This window comes from Oncorhynchus mykiss, chromosome 13, assembly GCF_013265735.2.
Source record: "Oncorhynchus mykiss isolate Arlee chromosome 13, USDA_OmykA_1.1, whole genome shotgun sequence".
Lineage (NCBI taxonomy): Eukaryota > Metazoa > Chordata > Actinopteri > Salmoniformes > Salmonidae > Oncorhynchus > Oncorhynchus mykiss.
The window spans coordinates 41,791,320-41,807,466 of record NC_048577.1 but is presented as its reverse complement, the minus strand read 5'-3'; the positions used below and the strand labels follow the sequence as shown (position 1 = coordinate 41,807,466).

Below are 16,147 nucleotides of genomic sequence, written 5' to 3'. Positions count from 1 at the left end.
CAAAGCAGTATGGTGGTACAGCATTTCAGTAAATACAGTGCAATGCAATGAGGATAATAAAATACAGTTCATTTCAGTAGTAGTAATAATAGTACATATAATCATGTATACAGGTACAACACTTCTGCTGTTGTACTGTGTAATCTTCGGTCAGTACATTTAATTAAATACAAATAAGATTATAAAAAAGAAAAGAAAGAATGGCTAATAAATAAACAACAGAATGTACATGATGATTGTTACACTATGTATTACCAGTAAGTTATATACAATGTAAATACTACAGGGAATTAATGGTCATGAGATGTCCCTCAGACTATGGCAGTCATATACATATCTGGCAGTAATATTTGCGGTTTCTCACTCAACCAGAATAATTCCCAGCTTTATGTTATTAGTAAATGTAAATTGATTTCGTTTTTTTTTTTTTAAGATAATCTTATTTGGGAGTATTTCTCACTGTAGAGGAAAAAGTGGATCTCTGTCTCTACCGCCCCTGTCTTGCAGTGACCACATAGACACTCCTCTTTGGGTAGCCATGTCTTTTTATGTCTCCCTTTTTCTATAGCCAATTGGTGTTCGCCGAGCCTGTATTTGGTCAGGATCTGTCTCTGTTTTGTATCTCTGACAGAGTAGAGATATTCTGCCAATTTGTATTCTCATTTGAGGGCCAAATAGTAATTTATTTTATTCTGTGTTTTTGTTTCATTTTCCCAATTTGTCAAGTTAGAGGTTTTCATTTCTGTAACAGTGTGATTGTTTCCCTGTGTGATTGGATAATAGGGTTGTGTAGTGTATTAACAACTGACACAGGGGACTCTTTTCAGGGTTCAGGTCTTGGGGTTTCCAGTGCTTTGAATTGTAAGGATGTTTTGGGGGTTCATTTCAAATGGTGTCAACATTTTAGTGTCCTTTTCTTTATATTTACAGTTAAAGGGAATCGTCCGAGTTCCGCCCTGCATGCATTATTTGGTACTTTCTTTTGGATATTTAGGATAATTCTAGATTTTCTATTGGGTTTTTCTCCCAGTGCTTATAATTGTTAATTGGTGGACCCCGAACCTTGTTTCCATATAGTGCAATTGGTAACATTACACTATTGAATATCGTGCCCCAGATTTGGATAGGAATATAATTTTTTTTAAACTCTGTCTCTCTGTCATGTGTGCATAATTAGAGTATCCGTGTAATTGACATAATTAATGCTATCCGTCTCAGGAAAACTGGCTGTTTTAGTGGTCATCTCCCTAGGCAGACCATACAAAGCCTCTCTCAAAGAGAAAAAGACTACGAGGGTGAGAAACAACCATAGAAGGACCTCTCTCTGTCTCTTTGTCTCTCTCTCTCTCGGTCCGTCTCTCTTTCGATGTCTCTCTTTCTCTGTCTCTCAATTCAATTCAATTTAACAGGAAACATATGTTTACATTGCCAAAGTAAGTGAAATGGATAATAAACAAAAGAGAAATAAACAATAAAAAATGAACAGTAAACATTACACAAGTTCCAAATAAATAGAGAGATTTCAAATGTAATATTATGTCTAATCAGTGTTGTAACGATGTGCAAATAGTTAAAGTACAAAAGGGAAAATAAATAAACATATAGGGGTTTTATTTACAATGGTGTTTGTTCTTTACTGGTTGCATTTTTCTTGTGGCAACAGGTCACAAATGTTGCCACTGTGATGCACACTGTGGTATTTCACCGAATAGATATGGGAGTTTATCAAAATTATATTTATTTTCAAATTCTTTGTTCGTCTGTGTAATCCGAGGGAAATATGTGTCTCTAATATGGTCATACATTTGGCAGGGCCCAGGTCTGGACCTTTTTGGAAACACCATTATTTTTGTCTTACTGAGATTTACTGGCAGGGCCCAGGTCTGTCAGAATCTGTGCAGCAGATCTAGGTGCTGCTGTAGGCCCTCCTTGGTTGGGGACAGAAGCACCAGATCATCAGCAAACAGTAGACATTTGACTTCAGATTCTAGTAGGGTGAGGCCGGGTGCTGCAGACTGTTCTAGTGCCCTCGCCAATTATTGATATATATGTTGAAGAGGGTGGGACTCAAGCTGTCTCACTCCACGGCCCTGTGGAAAGAAATGTGTGTGTTTTTTTCCCAATGTTAACCACACACTTGTTATTTGTGTACATGGATTGTATAATGTTTTTCCCCCAACACCTCTTTCCATCAATTTGTATAGCAGACCCTCATGCCAAATTGAGTAAAAAGCTTTTTTGAAATCAACAAACCATGAAAAGACTTTGCCTTTGTTTTTGGTTTGTTTGTTTGTCAATTAGGATGTGCAGGGAGAATACGAGGTCTGTCGTATGGTAATTTGGTAAAAAGCCAATTTGACATTTTTTCAGTACATCGTTTTCATTGAAGAAATGTACGAGTCTGCTGTTAATGATAAAGCAGTGGATTTTCCCACCGTTGCTGTTGACACATATCCCACGGTAGTTATTGGGGTCAAATTTGTCTCCACTTTTGTGGACTGGGGTGATCAGTCCTTGGTTGGGTTGTGTTTCGGAGGACGCATGGCTATCGACCTTCACCTCTCCTGAGTCCGTACGGGAGTTGCAGCGATGAGACAAGACAGTAACTACTACTAATTGGATGCCATGAAATTGGGGAGAAAAAAGGGGTAAAATATATATTTTTTTAAATAAAAAAAGTTTAAGTAGACTTGGAATTTGTTGTCTGTATATTTTAGAATTTCATTTAGATTTCTGACGTGCTGTTCCTTCTTTTTCCATAGTGTATTTATGTATTGTTTTAGTGTTTCTGTCAGAATCTCCCTAGGAGAGGTGGGTGTGGAGTCAGATGCAGGAGAGCAAGAATTCCAAGAAGGGCGTTTTATTACTGGTCCACCAACACAACAGGTACAGGACCACCAAAGCAGCCACTAGAAAACAGGAACGCAGTCTCGTAAAAAACGGAGGAAAAACACTCCTCTACTAAACTAACGTGCGGGAAAAACAGTCTTTGGTAGTTTTTGGTAGGTTTCTACACTACTTTCCTTCCATCTATAGAATGTCTTAATATTATTCAGTTCCTTTGGCTTTAATGCCTCATGATTCAGTATTGCTCTATTCAAGTGGACTGTGATTTTGCTGTTATCTGATAGGGGTGTCAGTGGGCTGACTGTGAATGCTCTGAGAGACTCTGGGTTGAGGTCAGTGATAAAGTAATCTCAGTGATAAAGTCTCTCTCTCTCTCTGTCTCTATCTCTGTCTCTCTCTGTCTCTCCCTGTCTCTTTCTGTCTCTCTCTGCCTCTATCTATCTGTCTCTCTCTATCTCTCTCTTTTTGTCTTTCAGTCTCTGTTTCTCTCTTTCTGTCTGTGTGTGTGCACATTTATGCATGTGTGCATAATTAGAGTAGCCGTGTCATTTACATAATTAATGCTATCCGTCTCAGACAAGCTCGCTGTTTTAGTGGTCTCTCTGTCTGTCTCTCTCTCTTGCTATCCCTGTCTCTCTCTCTCTGTCTCTCTCTCTGTCTCTCTCTCTGTCTCTCTCTCTGTTGCTCTCTCCGTCTCAGGCAAACTAGAGTCTGTGTGATTGAATCATGTTATAAAGACAACACGTGTAAACAGACCTGTGGCCCATATCGTCCCACACACGTTTCATACATGTACATACGTTTCCCTGACTGAGTTAGATTATGGTTCTACTCTAGTTTTGATCTCAGAACCACTAGCATTATACCCTTGTTTTAGCAGCAGGGAGCCAGCCTGTAAGCTTTGTATTAAAAAGGCCAGTAGTGCAATAACTTTTGCAGTGGTCTGCTTATAAAACCTTAGTCATCAAGTCATAGTATTTCCATGGGAAACATTTTCAATTTGATCATTATTTATTTATTTTACGTGAGGAGATTAAAGCATCCACATCAAGCCATTTTTCAAAGGGCTTTTTGAGTGCTAGAAGTCAAGAAGCTATAGCACAATGGAAAGTGGAGCCTTTTCATCGCATTACACAAGGTGCTCTCACTGTTTTTCTGTGTTAGAGGCAGTGTTTCTGTGTGTTGAATTTGAGTTTGTGTGTGTTAACTCCAAATTGTAGAGCTAATTAAGTCAGTACTCTTCAAAGTACGTCTAGCTGGACAGGAACAACATGCTTATGTTCTGTATACACCCATCAGTGCTTCTGTGTTTTCTCCACCTAAAACATTGGTGTTCTTGGAAAGCTGATTTGTGTGATTAGGATGATTTGCTTGCTGTCAGTGGGGATTATGAAGAATATTTGTCATTAGGAGAAAGAGAGAAGGGGAGGGAGAGACAGAGATAAAGCGAGAGAGTTCTCAAAAATAAATATTCCTATCCAAATCTGGTGCAAAATATCAAATTGTGTAATTTTACCAATTGCAATATATGGAATGGAGGTTTGGGGCCCTAATCAAGAGACCCATCATCTCTCATTAACCTTCCGTTTGACATTGTTCTTGCCATGCCTTGGAGATTGGATCATAGAGAGCGTCCATTATGATGTCTGTCTTCCAGAAGATAATATCCTCCAATATCTCTCCATCTTCAACTCATCTCCCTGTCTCTTTCTCTCTTCTAAAAACAGACTTTCCATTCATTCATTATTCATTCAGGTGGGGGGAGTGGTTGGCTCTGTATCTCAGGACTTCATGTCCTCAGTACACCTCAGATTCCCGGTGGGTCAGGACATTGGGGAGATGTTGGGCTGATGTCACCGACCAACAAAAGCCACTGTACAGAGCAGGCTCCTCCCTAAGCATCTCTAAAGACTGAAGGGTTTATTCATGTCTTCAGATGGTTTTTCATATCAGCCGTTAAGACGGAGACCATTTAGCTTTTTTTTCTCTCAATTTTTGTTACTTAGAATGTCTTGTTTGTTTTGTTATTATGTCTTTTCCCTTCCTTTTTTCTCTTACGTAGTTAAACGCTGCAATTATCTGCTCGGATAACACCAGAGAATTTGATAGAGTCCATTTTCCATTAGTAAGTCCCGCTGCCTCCCCTCACTTTAGTGGGAAAAGAGGAGCATTTGGGGCCATTGTCGTCACCACCGGGAAAAAACACATTTGTCAAATCTCACTGGTCCTCTCCAATTTTTTTTTTTTACTTCTACGTATTTCACACTATTCGTCACATGGAACTGGTTGAGCAATTTAAAGTTCCTCCACAAATATGCCACTGTTTCTTTAATCCAATATTATCTCACATAGTTTTTATAGTCTTTTTTGAGGAGTTATGTTATAAAAAAACAAGCTGCATTACAACTCACTTTGTGCAGACAGGCTCCTTTGGCTGAAAATCTTGTGATCAACTCCGCTCACACTTTGTACTCTTGTGTTAAACGATTTCTGTGTGTGCGTGTGTGTGTATGCGTGTGTGTGATAAACGAGGACCAGGCTTCCCATTCCATTTCTCGTTGTTGTCATCTTGTTGTTTCTGCCTCGTACATTTTACACCCAGGAGGTTTACCTTGCTTTTCCGCTCAGTAACTCCAGACCTTGACCCTCCAGGCCTTGTTTAATCTGTGGAGGCCATGGAGGCGACAGACTGTGAAATAGTGGTATTTTCCTCTGTCGGGGAGTCTTATCACCTCAATGAAATGTGTTATCTCCTCTGCTAGACTTGCATGTTCTGTTCATGAAGCTTCAAAGGGGAGAATGACTTAATCGTTTCTTGTGGTAATAGCTCTTCTTGAAGCGTTTATCTTCTTTCCACCCACACCATGTTTCCCATCCTTTCACTGAAAAGACCTGTGGTCTAGTGATGTAGCCGTGTCTGTATACGTGTGTGGTTCTGTGTGTGACATTGGCTTTATAGTGTGTGAATGTAATGTGTTTGTTCATGCAGATTGTTCAGTAGGACACCCTGTTGGTTGTTTCTCTCACCCTACCTGAACTCCTTGCGCTGTGTCTGGTGATAGTTACCTCATAAACCTAAAGAGCATATTGGCCATGCATCACCTCTAAGCATTAACACACAGCATTATAGGAAGTATCCCATTTATCTGTGTGACCCAGTCATTGTATTCACTTCCACGCAGGCTAAGGCTACTATGTAGTGAGTATCTGGCTGCTGCTTGGTATTCATGCTCATGCTACGTTAGCTATTAGCTAACAGCCCCATAGGAAGTCTCTCTCTATTTGTATCCGGTCACGACAGCTACTGTATGGACACCTGTTATACCCATCACTATCCTCTAGATGGTTTTGTACATTTTGTATTACGTCACTGAACATTTGTGTCTAAACCAAATAAACATGAGTTATGAGCTGACTGCCCTTTAGGAAACCACATGGTAGTTAGTATTCAGTGCTCTGCACCCACACAGACCTGCATGCTCTCGATGGGTTTGGACATTATGTATCATGACCGGAGTGTTTGTGTACAAAACCATTAGCTAACAGGCTAGCACCGCAATACTCTTACACACACCACCACTCTCTCACCACATTCGACCTTTAGTTCTAACTAGCCGTAGAATTCAGAGAGAAACCAAACAGTGAATGGGTTTGGACACAGTCGAACCCTCCTCTTTGTGTGTGTGTTGGTGCGTGCGTTTGTTCGTGTTTGTTTGTGTGCATAGCCATGCTCCATTATGTCTGAACTTTATGACGATGGCCCACAGAGAATGTCTCTGACGGGAACACCATTGAACTGTGGGCCACTGTTTTTTGACATTGTGCCTCTGGGCAGGGTGTCCGGGCAACTGTTACCGATGACAACACGACCTAAAGTTACCGATAACAACGAAACCTTTAACTCCATTTAGATATTTATCATATACAGTGCCTTGCGAAAGTATTCGGCCCCCTTGAACTTTGCGACCTTTTGCCACATTTCAGGCTTCAAACATAAAGATATAAAACTGTATTTTTTTGTGAAGAATCAACAACAAGTGGGACACAATCATGAAGTGGAACGACATTTATTGGATATTTCAAACTTTTTTAACAAATCAAAAACTGAAAAATTGGGTGTGCAAAATTATTCAGCCCCCTTAAGTTAATACTTTGTAGCGCCACCTTTTGCTGTGATTACAGCTGTAAGTCGCTTGGGGTATGTCTCTATCAGTTTTGCACATCGAGAGACTGAAATGTTTTCCCATTCCTCCTTGCAAAACAGCTCGAGCTCAGTGAGGTTGGATGGAGAGCATTTGTGAACAGCAGTTTTCAGTTCTTTCCACAGATTCTCGATTGGATTCAGGTCTGGACTTTGACTTGGCCATTCTAACACCTGGATATGTTTATTTTTGAACCATTCCATTGTAGATTTTGCTTTATGTTTTGGATCATTGTCTTGTTGGAAGACAAATCTCCGTCCCAGTCTCAGGTCTTTTGCAGACTCCATCAGGTTTTCTTCCAGAATGGTCCTGTATTTGGCTCCATCCATCTTCCCATCAATGTTAACCATCTTCCCTGTCCCTGCTGAAGAAAAGCAGGCCCAAACCATGATGCTGCCACCACCATGTTTGACAGTGGGGATGGTGTGTTCAGCTGTGTTGCTTTTACGCCAAACATAACGTTTTGCATTGTTGCCAAAAAGTTCAATTTTGGTTTCATCTGACCAGAGCACCTTCTTCCACATGTTTGGTGTGTCTCCCAGGTGGCTTGTGGCAAACTTTAAACAACACTTTTTATGGATATCTTTAAGAAATGGCTTTCTTCTTGCCACTCTTCCATAAAGGCCAGATTTGTGCAATATACGACTGATTGTTGTCCTATGGACAGAGTCTCCCACCTTAGCTGTAGATCTCTGCAGTTCATCCAGAGTGATCATGGGCCTCTTGGCTGCATCTCTGATCAGTCTTCTCCTTGTATGAGCTGAAAGTTTAGAGGGACGGCCAGGTCTTGGTAGATTTGCAGTGGTCTGATACTCCTTCCATTTCAAGATTATCGCTTGCACAGTGCTCCTTGGGATGTTTAAAGCTTGGGAAATCTTTTTGTATCCAAATCCGGCTTTAAACTTCTTCACAACAGTATCTCGGACCTGCCTGGTGTGTTCCTTGTTCTTCATGATGCTCTCTGCGCTTTTAACGGACCTCTGAGACTATCACAGTTCAGGTGCATTTATACGGAGACTTGATTACACACAGGTGGATTGTATTTATCATCATTAGTCATTTAGGTCAACATTGGATCATTCAGAGATCCTCACTGAACTTCTGGAGAGAGTTTGCTGCACTGAAAGTAAAGGGGCTGAATAATTTTGCACGCCCAATTTTTCAGTTTTTGATTTGTTAAAAAAGTTTGAAATATCCAATAAATGTTGTTCCACTTCATGATTGTGTCCCACTTGTTGTTGATTCTTCACAAAAAAATACAGTTTTATATCTTTATGTTTGAAGCCTGAAATGTGGCAAAAGGTCGCAAAGTTCAAGGGGGCCGAATACTTTCGCAAGGCACTGTATACAATGAGGGGGAAAAGTATTTGATCCCCTGCTGATATTGTACATTTGCCCACTGACAAAGAAATTATCAGTCTATAATTTTAATGGTAGGTTATTTGAACAGTGAGAGACAGAATAACAACAAAAAGATCTCACCTTGTGGAGTTGCAATGATCATGAGAACGGTGAGGAATCAGCCCAGAACTACACGGGAGGATCTTGTCAATGATCTCAAGGCAGCTGGGACCATAGTCACCAAGAAAACAATTGGTAACACACTACGCCGTGAAGGACTGAAATCCTGCAGCGCCCGCAAGGTCCCCCTGCTCAAGAAAGCACATATACATCTGAAGTTTGAAGTTTGCCAATGAACATCTGAACGATTCAGAGGACAACTGGGTGAAAGTGTTGTGGTCAGATGAGACCAAAATGGAGCTCTTTGGCATCAACTCAACTCGCTGTGTTTGGAGGAGGAATGCTGCCTATGACCCCAGAACACCATCCCCACCGTCAAACATGGAGGTGGAAACATTATGCTTTGGGGGTGTTTTTCTGCTAAGGGGACAGGACAACTTCACCGCATCAAAGGGACGATGGACGGGGCCATGTACCGTCAAATTGTGGGTGAGAACCTCCTTCCCTCAGCCAGGACATTGAAAATGGGTCGTGGGTGGGTATTCCAGCATGACAATGACCCAAAACACACGGCCAAGGCAACAAAGGAGTGGCTCAAGAAGAAGCACATTAAGGTCCTGGAGTGGCATAGCCAGTCTCCAGACCTTAATCCCATAGAAAATCTGTGGAGGGAGCTGAAGGTTTGAGTTGCCAAACGTCAGCCTCGAAATCTTAATGACTTGGAGAAGATCTGCAAAGAGGAGCGGGACAAAATCCCTCCTGAGATGTGTGCAAACCTGGTGGCCAACCGCAAGAAACGTCTGACCTCTGTGATTGCCAACAAGGGTTTTGCCACCAAGTACTAAGTCATGTTTTGCCGAGGGGTCAAATAATTATTCCCCTCATTAAAATGCAAATCAATTTATAACATTTTTGACATGCGTTTTTCTGGATTTTGTTGTTGTTATTCTGTCTCTCACTGTTCAAATAACCTACCATTAAAATTATAGACTGATCAATTCTTTGTCAGTGGGCAAACGTACAAAATCAGCAGGGGATCAAATACTTTTTTCCCTCACTGTATATTTCACATTTAAAGGTATTCTGCTCAGGAGATCTACCAATGTGAATAGAGGATGTACATCTACTGTGAAGCATATAGACACACTTAGAAAGTATTCCATCCATCATAGTGGTGTAGGGCAGGCTAGGGAAAAATCTCCACATTGTCCCTCACTCCTCACTCCCGTATCACCCTGGCTCCTTCAGGACAGAGTAGGAGGTGAGCGGAGTTGAGCGGTTGGCTATCTGCTCATTGCTCATGGAGCACCGCTTCGGCACTCCTTTCCAACCGCTCCAAATTTGCTCCATTCATTAAAATCACAATTTAACCAACACCCATCTATTTTTTGTGACGACCTGGACCTACCTTTTGGTTTTGAAGTATTGAAACCAAACCATACACAAGCATTTCGCTACACCCACAATAACATCTGCTCAACACGTGTATGTGAGCAATACATTTGATTTGATATGATTTGAATGAAAAGTATTTTAATAAACATGAATAGGTGAATGTAAGAAGCGCTCATTATTTCAAATAGGCTACATGTCATATTAAACAGCATATTAATACTAAATAGGTCAGGCGCCAGACAGGGAGACTAAGAAGGAGCAAAAATGATTATTTATGCTGTATCATTTCAATTATTTCAAGGCTATAGCTACAAAGAAATAAATTGTGAAGCATTTGTGAATGTGACACACTAGGCTGGTAGGGAGTCAGGGACATTAAGTGCTCAGCATTTAAACAACATTTCATTGTATTAAATAATTATAGTCTATAAATTGCCTATATAGGCTGTGACTTACTTAAGCAATAAGGCACGAGGAAGTGTGGTATATGGCCAATATACCACGGCTAAGGACGGGTCTTATGCATGACGCAACGCGGAGTGCCTGGATACAGCCCTTAGCTGTGGTATATTGGCCATATACCGCAAACCCCAGAGGTGCCTTATTGCTATTATAAACTTGTTACCAATGTAATTAGAGCAGTAAAAATAAATGTTTTGTCATACCCGTGGTATACAGTCTGATATACTACGGCTGTCAGCCAATCAGCATTCAGAGTTCGAACCACCCAGATTATAGTTATAATTATAATTAAAATAAAAATGCCTTATTGGGCTCAGTTTACAGTGCCTTTGAATTCATTTTTAGAAACCCAAGTTTCGACGGAGTCTGTGGCTTCAGGCTCATTCCATGGTGCCTGGAGAGCAGGCCTGCAGCAGAGAATTTTCCGAGCTTGCAGAGCCATTGGGGAAGCTAAACACCCTTTTGGCCACTCTTGCCAGGCTGGTCAGGGATGTTTTTAGGCAAAATAACCCAATCAAAACAGAAAGCTCCTTGAAAGTTGGAATATGCCAGACTTATTGGGCCCAAATCAATTATGGTCTATTGTATAGATAATAGAACAAAAATAAAGGAATCTTTTAAGAGATCCGATTTTTGTTTAGAAATACTTTGCTATATCACCACACTCCCTCTCTTGCTCTTGGTCCTCATCTTTGTAAGTCACCTTGATTTTGCACCTGTGTGTTTTTTTGAAATAAAATATGTAGGGAACTTCATGACAGTAGCTAAAGCAAGGGGCTATAGCAGCACCCAAGTAGACTACAAATGCGTGCTGGGCCGGGCATGCCCTGAGCTCGTGAAGTGAGCTCTACTGGAGTGAAATTGGAGCGGTTGCGAAGGCCGAAGCTCCAGCCTTTGGGAATCTCGCTCCTCACTCCAGTCAAATTGGGCACGTTCCACTCCCCGCTCTGCTCCAACTCCACTCTGCTCACATACTCTGCTTCAGGGGTCCTTCTGTCTGCGTCAGTCCTCTCCTCTCCCAAATGGTGGAGTGATTGACATCGGTGACATATCTAACCGTTCCTCTTTTCCCCTCTCCTTCTTTCTCCTCACAGGGAATTAAGCCGGACAGCTTCTTCAAAGTAAAAGTCCCTGAGTTGAAAGGGATCATAGAGGGATGCATCCGCATAAATACAGACCAGAGGTAGAGTAATCAGATAGGAATTCTCTTTACTCACCTTACCTCAGACATCCGCTTTCAGTCTGGCACTGCGGTGGTGTGGTATCAAATGTTGGAAAGATTCTAGGTTGTGTGTGTGTGTGTGTGTGTGTGTGTGTGTGTGTGTGTGTGTGTGTGTGTGTGTGTGTGTGTGTGTGTGTGTGCAAACATTAGACCGACAGTTTTGTTCCTCCTAGACAAAGGATATTATACCTGTCAAGCTAGTTTGTCTAGACTCTTTGTCGCTCTCTCTCCAACATTAATCTAAGGGCGCTGACATTGAAACAAAATAAATTGTATCAGTCTCAGCCAACAACTGTGTAAATGCCCTCAAGAAAACAGTTTTATGATTAGCTTTTCTATTTTCTCATTCTCTTTCAAAGCATTGATCGAATTATGTTATGAGCTAAAAATAACAGTGAGAAACGACTTCAGACAATTCAAATGTTGTCAGGTTTCAGGCCCCCTGGGGTTCCAATGAGATAACACCTGACCTGTTGTTAAATAGGGGCACATTACATTACACACCTATCCATCTCTCTCCTTTGGCTGTGTGTCAATAGTCTAAAGTGGCACAGAGTCTGACTCACCACATCCACCCACCTATAGTAAAATACTGTTTTTGTCCCACATGTTTAGTTAATGACTATAAAAAGAACAGACTGAGAAAATACAGTAATATTCAATTCAATGGATTATAGAACTAAGAAAACGGTGGCCTCTCCAGGTACACCATCCAAGACCTGCTGGAACACACCTTCTTCAAGGAGAACAATGGCGTCCATGTTGAGCTGGCGGAGGAGGACGACACGGTGAAGTCTGGCCTGAAGCTGTGGCTGCGTATGGACGACACCAAGAAGCTGCATGGGAAGTACAAGGACAACAACGCCATCGAGTTCCTGTTTGAACTCTACAAGGATGTACCCGAGGAGGTGGCCCAGGAGATGGTGGGTTGTTGATGGATTTCCGGACCCCTTTCACATTTTGTGGATCTCAAGTGTCAAGTTCACTGATTGCTCTCCCCTCTCCCTAAACTTCTCCCTCACCACCCCCTTTCCTTAACTCTCCCTCATCCTCTCCCCCCTCCCCCTAGGTGGTGCTGGGCTTCGTCTGTGAGGCAGATTACAAGCTGGTGGCCAAAGCCATCCGGGACCGCGCCACAGCCATCAAGCGGCAGCGGGAGAAGCAGCGCCGGATGGCCGAGGAGGCCTTGCGCCAACAACAGGAAACTGTCATTGAGGAAGAACCAGAGTTGGCCCCCGAGCCAGAATCGCCCACCCCCAAACCTCAAATAGCCCTTCCCATTAAACAGTCCAACCCCGCCCCTGTCTCGGCACCCCCTGCCCAGAGTCCGCCCACTCCGACGGTGTCGAGGCCGGTGATATCCGTGGCTAACGGCTCGGTGGATTCGGGGATAAACGCCAGCTTCACAGCAGAGACGGAGGAGCAGGAGGCAGACCAGCGGCTGCACTACAACATCAGACATGCCAGATACTCCTCTGCCACGTGTGAGGATACACTCACTATACCAGTGGTTCTCAAACTTCTCCTTCGGGGACCCTCGGACGTGACCTAGCTCAACTGATTCATCTATTCAAGGGCTTGATGATCCGTTAACAAGTTGAATCAGGGTTGCTAGCTCTGGAGTGGCTGGGGGTATCCGAGGAGAGGTTTGAGAACCACTGCACTATACTGTAATCAAATGGTCATGTATAGCAGACACATTTATCCCAACCGTGTGTCGCTTCGTAGCTGAACTCCTGAAGCTACACATTTGCCCACAGACAGCATGTACAGTCGAGCCTTCTCATGTCTAGGCAACATGCAAAGTGCATTGGCCTGGCCTATAACGCAGATAGATAAGCATGGTCCACAAGTTTACCATAAAAAATATATAGAACACAGATACACTATTCACACAACCTTCAAGATTGGTACCTGTGGCACATACTCGCTGATATATGTGGAAGGTTTATCCAAAACATGCTTCAAACATTCATTGCTGACATGCTCATGCCCTGGATTTGGTATTACAGTATCACAGCTGCACTGTGTGTGTATGTGTGTGCATGGGCCCACGTGTTTCCTTATATCTGTACTGGAAACTGTTGGCTCAACAGACTTTGCCTAGGGCACGTGCTACATAGCCCTGTGTAGATCCTATGTGTTTTTTTAAATATTTCTTAAGTAGGCTAATCTTTTGCAGTTATGCATCTGTCCATTTGTTGTGGTTACCCTCTAGCCCTGCTAATCCATGTAGCCGTCCCTCACGGTGCCTGTTAGTGGAGCCCAAAAAGGACCCCTTTGGATTTTTTTTCATTAACAAATAACAAGAAACATTGAGTATACATTATTTCCAGACAAGACATATCCTTTACAGTATATGTTGAACACAGTCAGGGGTACATGACATAAAGAAGAGATTGATAACATGTTAACGCTGTCTGTCTCTTCCCTCCCACTTCCCTTCCTTTAACCATGGTGTCTCCATGGCAGCCGACTGCGAAATGGATGGCTACCTGAGCTCCTCTGGCTTCCAGGATCCCGGGGATCCCCATCTCCAGCCTCCTGTTAATTTCACCCCTTCCTCCATCACTCCTGTTCCGTTGCCCCTGGAGATCCCTCACATCGAGGCCCTGGCCATCAAGGCTCCTCCCCCTGACGCTCCACCAATCCCAGCTCTCCGCTTCCCCTCGGTAGGTAGCCTGAATGAAGTTCTTGAGGTTTATATTTCTATGGATGTAAAGCTCAACAGTCCAAATATTAATTATCATGACTTCTTATAACTGTTATATTTAAGCAATAAGGCGTTGTATATGGCCAATATACCATGGCTAAGGGCTGTTCTTGGACATAGCCCTTAGCTGTGGTATATTGGCCATATATCACAAACCACAGAGGTGCCTTATTGCTATTATAAACTGGTTACCAACGTAGTTAGAGAAGTAAAAATAAATGTTTTGTCATATAACACAGCTGTCAGCCAATCAGCATTCAGGGCTCGTACCAGCCAGTTTATAAAAGGTGTTATATCCAGTTAAGACTCTTACACAACACCTTACCAGGAAAGTTTCTGGGCCCTACTAGTTATATATAACGGGGATATGTGTTTATGATTAGAGTGATGAGTTGATAAGCCATTAATGTTTAATTTTAGCACCCTACCTCAACAGACTATTCTGACCCTCTGTCCCTCCCCCAGAGTATCGCTGTATCCAACACTACCATGCCCCAGTCAGGAAATGCCAGTGGTTTCTCTTCTCCTGTCGACAGGTAACCCAAACACATGTAGAACCTTCCATGATGGGGGTGTTGTTCAGGGTATAAAGAAAGGCAAAGGCCTGCCCCACACACCTTATGGCCAGTATCTAAGTATAATGTGATGTGTGTATGGCAGTGTTGCAATCAAGACAACAAAGGCCCAACAAAGGAACAAACATTTCAAATGTACTATAGAAATATACAACCACTATACGAGCACTTTGCTGCTTTTAACTAGTTAAATTAAATAAATAAAAGTAGAATGGATAACTTCTCTGTCTAATGGGTATCTCTGCAGTTAACACACATTTCCGGTAGTATTATTAAAACAGGACAGGTGTGAGTGAACTTGAAGGGGATCTTTTTTAGAGCCTGTGTGTTGTTCTCTATCCCCATGGGAAATAGCGAGCGAGTCTGTTGTGGCGAACAACACTTTGATGAATGATGCTACGTGAATGTCTGTTTAAAGAGCTCCGTTGGAGTGTGCTTCCTTTTCTCCTGTGACTCACCTAACACACACTCACCTAACACACACACACTCACCTAACACACACACACACACCTAACACACACTCACCTAACACACACACACACACACACACACACACACACACTCTCTCTCTCTCTCTCTCCCCCATCCTCCCCCTGCCCTCATCCTCCAATTACCCCATTTCCTGTGTGCAATTAGAGCGAGAGTGGAGCAAGAGGCATCAGAGCACTTCCTTCCCTTCAGGTGCCTTTCTGAATGTAATCCATAATGGTCTCGGGGGAGAAGGTCAATGGTCTTAATAGGCTTTTCCTTCTGGGAGCTGGGTGGGATGGACATAACCTTTTAATAGGAGTTAGAAGACTCTCAGGGGTTTGTTTGGTCATACACTACAGCCTCATTAGTAACCAGTTCATTATTAGTTGTGTAGTATAAATAAGACTAGTAGTAGTAGTAGTAGTAGTAGTAGTAGTAGTAGTAGTAGTAGTAGTAGTTGTTGTTGTACTTTCAGTAGTAGCAGTTGTATTGGTACTGTACGTGCTAGTAGTCAACATTTTTGTAGTTAGTATTATCAATAACAAAATGACAGTGTTACATCTCCTGGGCAGTTGTCATAACCCACTTCCTGATTATCCCCACAGCTATGCCTCTGATGTGACATCAGGCTTGAGTGATGGCAATGAGGGCCTATCAGAAAAGAGTGCCAACAAACGTACCGGTACCAAGCTCTTCAGGAGGAGAGCCCGCTCACGCTTACGAATCACTGGGGTATGGAATGTCTGTCTGTCTGTTTCTCTATCTCTCTGTCTGTCTGTCAGTTAGCAGTTGTAATGA

The 16,147-nt window shown here is 42.4% G+C and overlaps 1 protein-coding gene across 3 annotated transcripts in view; it reads left to right on the top strand.

Annotated features, from left to right (window-relative positions):
- The window catches only part of LOC110486396 (serine/threonine-protein kinase WNK4), a 79,278-nt gene that overhangs the window by 50,160 nt on the left and 12,971 nt on the right, over positions 1 to 16,147 (top strand). For all 3 annotated transcript variants that reach the window (XM_036941126.1, XM_036941125.1, XM_021557957.2), the window contains exons 5-10: positions 11,462 to 11,550; positions 12,293 to 12,512; positions 12,659 to 13,073; positions 14,062 to 14,261; positions 14,768 to 14,838; positions 15,955 to 16,081. In XM_036941126.1, the coding sequence (XP_036797021.1) occupies positions 11,462 to 11,550; positions 12,293 to 12,512; positions 12,659 to 13,073; positions 14,062 to 14,261; positions 14,768 to 14,838; positions 15,955 to 16,081 (1,122 nt within the window). The remainder of the gene's footprint in view (positions 1 to 11,461; positions 11,551 to 12,292; positions 12,513 to 12,658; positions 13,074 to 14,061; positions 14,262 to 14,767; positions 14,839 to 15,954; positions 16,082 to 16,147) is intronic.